General features: G+C 60.7%; 1 protein-coding gene across 8 annotated transcripts in view; it reads left to right on the top strand.

Moving 5' to 3' along the window:
* The first annotated feature begins 561 nt into the window (after positions 1 to 561).
* Ptprs (protein tyrosine phosphatase receptor type S) overlaps positions 562 to 6,000 on the top strand; it is a 47,747-nt gene continuing 42,308 nt past the window's right edge. For 5 of the 8 annotated variants that reach the window (XM_036170609.1, XM_036170606.1, XM_036170604.1 and 2 more), the window contains exon 1: positions 4,422 to 4,607. In XM_036170609.1, coding sequence (XP_036026502.1) covers positions 4,517 to 4,607 — 91 coding nt within the window. In that variant the 5' untranslated portion in view covers positions 4,422 to 4,516. Of the gene's footprint in view, positions 654 to 4,416; positions 4,608 to 6,000 lie in introns of those variants that run through there. The other 3 variants (XM_036170610.1, XM_036170613.1, XM_036170612.1) reach the window with 3 other exon arrangements.

Raw genomic sequence — 6,000 nt, 5'->3', positions numbered from 1 at the left:
TGCCTCACTTCTGGCCGGGGTCCCGCCCCCCACTCCCGCAGGCCCTCAGGAGCCACGCCTCTAACCCAGCTTTGTAGCAGAAAGCCACGCCTACCGAAAGCCCCGCCCCATAGGGCCCTACAATCCACGCCCCTAGTCCGGGAGAAATCACGCCCCCAACCTGCCAGTTTCTCCCAACACCACCGGAATCTCCGCCCCTGGGAGGCCTTGGAGTCTCCTAAGCCCCGCCCCCAGACGCTCGCCAGAAGCCCCGCCCCGCCCCAGCCCTTCCCTCCTGCCTCCGGCTCTCAGCCTGCCACAGCGAAGCTCCGCCTCCTAGTAGCCTTTCTCGGAAGCCCCGCCCTCGGCCTGGCTCTAAGAGGCCCCGCCCCCGGCCAGCCTCCTCAGAAGCCCCGCCCCCTAGCTCCCCCTTCCTCCCGAATCTGCCCTCAGTCTGCCACTGTGAGGCCCCGCCCCTAGCCCGGTTTCCTCGGAAGCCCCGCCTCCTGGCCCCTCCCCTCGGAATCTCCGGGCCGCGCCCCCGCAGGCCAGGCTCCGCCCCCGGTCCGACCACTGCTCCGCTGCCTGCGCCAAGTCTCGGCGCTGCGTTGTGCCGGCGCTGACGGACGCGCGGACGGACGGACGGACGGTGCAGCCAGGACCTCGCGGCCGCGGTGAGTCGCTCGGGCAGGTCGTGTCCCCGCCCGGCCTTTGTCACCGTCCTGGACTCCCCCACAGAGCCTGGGGACCCCCGCGTCCCTGCGCGCCCGACTTCGGGGCTGCTCGGCCGCGATCGGGGCCGCTCGGCCGCGATCGGAGCCGCTCGGGTCCCCTCGGCCCCGCGCGCGCACCCGGCCCGCACCCCTCACTTGGCTGAGCTCGGGACCGTTATGCTCCGCGGTCCCCTCCCCCACCTGGGGGCGGAGCCCGGGGACCGTGGAGGGATCCGGAGGGGGAGGGGCGCACGGAGCACAGAAACTTTCCCGCTCGCCGCGCCCCGGGGCTGCCTGCACCCTTGCGCACCTTCAGGGTCCCGAGACTCAAAGGGGTCCGGGCCACGCCCACCGTGCACCCCACGACTTCACGCCTGGGCCCCTGCTGCACCCAGGTCCCCAGCAGACTTGCATCTCTGTCTCCTGTCCGCAGAGCTCTGCTCTGCGCCCTCAGTTTCCCCTTCTAGAGCAGAGGGGTGTCGTGGATAAAGCGCCCAGCGAGGTTCGGGTATGCAGTAGGCGTGGATGTGTGTGCTGCGACTTTGGGTTTAGTTCTTGCCGGGGAGGAGTGGGGGCGGGGCTGGGGAAGTGTATTTGGGACAGTGCCCCGACAGTGTTTTTGAGATTCCAGCTAGGGTGTCCAGGTTGGCAACATGGAGGGATGCAGGCTGGGGAAGGATGTGCAGCTTGCAAGGAACAGCACGGACTCCTGCAAAGGGATGGGTCATGGTGGACATAGATGGGAGCCACGGAGAGTTCTAGAGAGGAGTGGAGACCCAGCCCCGATGGGGGGCGGGAGTTGTCTTGGGGCTTGAAGGATGTGTTGTTGGGGCCATATCTGAGAAGGGGGCATCTGGTAGAGGCCCAGCGCTCTGAATCGTGGGTAGTGTGGAGAGACTGCAGGATGAGTGAAGGTCCCTGAGGGCCAAGCCAGCAGCCGGGAGGACCTTTCTCAGCAACCAGGGACGGTCAGCTCCTCCAGCCCGGCCCTTTGGGGACAGCAACCTCAGCCTCAGTTTCCTTGACCAGTAGGTGTGATGGGCTGTTCTCTGGGGTGGGGCTTGGAGCTCAGGCGGCCTCCACCCATTCCCAGCCTTCATGTCCACTCCTCAGTAGATCCCCAGTAATTAGAGCAGGTTCTGCGTTGGGGAGAGGTGGAACAGGCCTGAGGGACTAGTTGACTACAGAAGTGGTGCCCTGTGGGGACTTTGCCTCCTGGCAAAGTGGGGTTCCAATGCAAATCCCTCTTGGCTGACACCCCATTGATGGGGGGACATGCCCCTACACCCTGGTGTCTCTGAGCTCCCTTCCAGGGTCACCCAGGCAAGGGGCTTGAGAGTCATGGGACTGTCTGAGGACTCCAGCTTCCTGTGTTCCCCGGGGCTGGGAGAGCGTGTCTAGGCTCCAAGAGACTCCCCTTGTGCGGGTGACCCAGAGCCTGTGTGTTACCCAGCCTGGGTTATAATCACCCTTTTATGCTCCCAGGCCGCGTGGGCACATAAAGTCGGCTCCAGGCCCGCGTGACCTGCAGCCTGGTGTCTGCTCTTTCCCTGAGGTGCAGTGTGGGAGCCCCCAGAGCTGGCTAGCTAGCAAGACTCAGTCCAGACTGCTCCCAAGCTCACACCCCAGCTGAGGCAGCCTGGGGGAGCTCCCTTCTGTAAAGCAGTTGGGACCTGCCTCCAGCCAGCGTTTGAGAACAGTGAAGTCCTTGACTAATGGCTAGAGGGGTCGCCAGGACCTCAGTTTCCCCAGCTGATAATGATGGATCACATTACATCCAGCTGAGTACAAAGGCCCTGGGACACGATGGACCAACATGGGGTGACACAGTGTCCTCCCCCCAAACCTTCAAGGAGGAATGAGGTGTGACACACCTGGAACTTTCAATGTGCATGGGGATGGTGTGGGAAGTTCCCTCAGTTGCTCTTTCCTGCCAACACCCCATATCCCATCAGGTCTCAGGGTGAATGTAGGGGCGCCTTCCCATCCCCTCCAGCCTATGTCCCCATGTGGCACAAAGCTGGGACCCTGAGAGGCTAAGAGTAGTGCCACCTTGGGGAACATCCCCTATACACGCCCTATCTGGGGTGTTAGCCTTGGGACCTCCCGGGATTTGCGCTTGGTTGGTTCCTCAGTTTCCCCCAGAGGCTCTCCCAGGGCTTGTCCGAGTGGCCTGGGCCTGACTGCTCTTGTCCTCGCTGTAGCCATGCACAGGCGCCTTGGGTGGCACTGGCATGGGCAGCCTGTCCCTGGCTGGCATGGCTCTCCTTCCTGAGTGTCTGGGGCTCTGTCTGTCCACCTGGTTGCCAGTCGATTGAGTCAGGGGGTGTTGTGTGCAGTCTGGCCGTGTGGACCTGTGCTACCATGGGGGCAGGGGCATAGCTCTGCGGGGCTGTGTTTGGTGAGAGGGGCCTAGTGGAGGGCACCCAGCCAGCCTCATCCCAGCACCCTTGAAGGGGGTCCTGGCCCTAACCGTGTGTCTGATAGCTGTGGCCCTACTTTGTGCATCCCACTGTGGTCCTGGGTCCTGCTCCCATGGACCTCTGCATATTAGGCTTGTGGTCTGACTGTGCAGAATCGGACTGGGTATGGAAGTGAGGCATCTTCATCTTGGCAGCCTGAATAAGTGAATGTCAGGGTCTGGTGTCTCTTGTGTGTCCACGGCCTGACTATGTCCAGGTCCGCCCATCATCTGACTGTGTTCCCTGGGTCTGCTTGCAGCCTGATTGTGTGCCTAAGTGTGTCTACTGTCTGACTGGCCGTGTGTATGTCTGTCTGACTGTGGTCTGACTGTGTGTAGTTAGCCCCCGTCTTGCCCTCTCCCATCCATCCTGGCTTACACTAGGCCATGAGCTGGCCACTGCCGGCCCTGCCCTCTTCTGGAGATGGGTGAGGCGGCCACAGCTGGGTATTTTGGGAGACACAATCACAGGGCCACCCCGTCATTATATGCCTCTCTCCTCCCAAGGCCACAGCCTGGGCCTTCCTGGGGCGTGGTGGTCACACTATCTGACCTCTCCTTGGCCTTTCTGCCCCACTGCCTTAGCTTGAGGCCAAGTGTGAACTTCAGGACATGGGTGTGCAGCTGGTCTTGGGTTCAAGGTGTGCCCGAGGGATGCTGTACCCAAGAACGTAGGTCTTTATAGGTGGGTGGGCTGGAGACTGGCTCCCGTGTGGGATGCTGGGTAAATGCCGTGGAACCATATCTGTCATTTGCGGACTGGACAGTGGACTGGCTTGATGAAATGGGACTCCCCCAGTGTGGGAGAGGCAGCACCAGCTGCTCCGGGGGCCCTAGGAGCAGTGGCTGGGCAGGGCAGGGAGTGAGACAGGTAGGTTCAGCCGGGGGTTGGAGACAGCCCACACTAGCCTCTCGAAGCCAGAAGGCCAAGGTCCAAGCTTGGCAGGTTCATTGTCGGGTGGGGCTCAGTGTGTGGGTGGAGGTGCCCACAGGGCCCTGGCTTCCACCCCAGCACCGGAGAACTGGGAAGCTGGAGGTGGAAGGGTCGGGGGTTCAAGGTCATTGGCTGCATAGCAGGTTGGAGGCCAGCCTGGGCTACAGGAGATGCTGAATGTCTCTAGAAATTGTGTGCCCACCCAGGACAGGGCAGTGATCCCATCCAGACCCCACATGTGGTCCCTGGGTGTGGCTCCCTCTCCCAGAACCACCTGCAGGAATCCCTGGGTTCCCACCCCACACTCACTGCCGCTGTTGTCTCCGCAGACGCTGCCCCTCTGGACACCTCCGCTTGAGGCCTCTCCGTGAGGGACGGGGGTGGGGTGCCGTCCCCCACCAGGGTGGAGGCCAGAGGCCACTGCCAAGCATGGCGCCCACCTGGAGTCCCAGGGTGGCGTCTGTGGTGGGTCCCGTGGGGCTCTTCCTCATACTGCTGGCCAGAGGGTGCGCTGCTGAAGGTAAGAGGCTGGAGTGGGTGGGCCTGGCTGTGTGTCTGTTCCAGGGTGTGTGTACATGCAGCTCCCCAGCCCAGGACTTCCTGGTGTGGCCCAAACAGAACCTCCATGCTCGAGGAAGAGGCTTGGTGCCTGGATGTGTGAAAGGCCTTATACAGCAGAGGTGGTAGTGACCCTCAGTAGCTGGCCCAGTGTCCACTGCTCCAGTGTCAGGTTTGGTCCCAGACAGGCTTTTAGGAGAGAGGGCTTGGGGGCCAGGGTTTTGCAGGTATGTAAGAGTCTGATGACACTTGGTGGAGTTGACTGACCATGGAAAAGTCTGGAAATAAAAAATGTTGATGGGGGGCTGGGGATTTAGCTCAGTGGTAGAGTGCTTGTCTAGCAAGCACAAAGCCCTGGGTTCGATCCTCAGCTCCCAAAAAAATGTTGGTGGTTCTGGAGTGGTGGCACATGCCTTTAATCCCAGAATTTAGGAGGGAGGTCGAGCCAGGTGGATCTCTGAGTTTGAGAGGTCAGTCAGCCCTGACTGATTAGTGAGACCTTGTCTTTAAAAAAAAAAAAAAAATACTCAAAAGGGGCTGGAGAGATAGCTCAGCAGTTAGAGCACCGACTGCTCTTCCAGAGGACCCGAGTTCAATTCCCAGCACCCACCTGGCAGCTCACAACCATCTATGACTCCCATTCCAGGGGATCTGATGCACCCTTCTGGTTTCCAAGGGCGCTGGGTGTGCACACACAAATAAGTCTTTTAAAGTACTGGTGTACATTAGACAAAGTCAGCATCGCATTTTACTTATTGTTAAGATGTATACAGGGCCTCAGTTTGGACTTGACACCAAGATCCATCATCATGTAGGAGACCCCCCTACCCAAGTGACCTTGGAGGGTAAGGGCAGGCCAAACCACTCTCCTCATGGGAAGTAGGGAGGGGCAGAGCTAGTGAGGCAGTTGTAGAGGACAGGGCACTGGGGTCCCAACAGCTGGTCCAGGAGGGGCTGAGGAAGGCGGTGGTCCCGGACAGGAGTACCAGCCTAGGCTTGGGTGCTTGTTCTGTGGCCGGTGTGTGAAAATGCAAGCCAGGTCTGGTCTCTGAGGCTGTGCTGTCCGAGCCCAGAACATGGGTCTGTCCCACTGGAAGCCCTTCACCTTGAACCTGGATGGTCACAAGCACCGTGGCTGGCGCTGGAGTATTCAGTGGGCTCAGAGGGTCATTTCTGATAGGGAAATGACTCAGGATCCAGGGGACTGTCCCAGGCTGATGGGTGGGGTGGGGTGGGGGTTGGATCTAGGGCAGATGTCCTGTCCTAGCCCTGATTCTCACATAGGCTGAAATAGAAAAGCTGAGCCAGGCCACAGAGCTGGAGCCTCTATAACATCCGAGCTCCTTTGTGGACTT

The sequence above is a fragment of the Onychomys torridus genome, chromosome 21 (genome assembly GCF_903995425.1).
Source record: "Onychomys torridus chromosome 21, mOncTor1.1, whole genome shotgun sequence".
Taxonomy (NCBI): Eukaryota; Metazoa; Chordata; class Mammalia; order Rodentia; family Cricetidae; genus Onychomys; species Onychomys torridus.
Note: the sequence above shows the minus strand (reverse complement) of the source record. Positions and strands in the feature narration are given on the sequence as shown.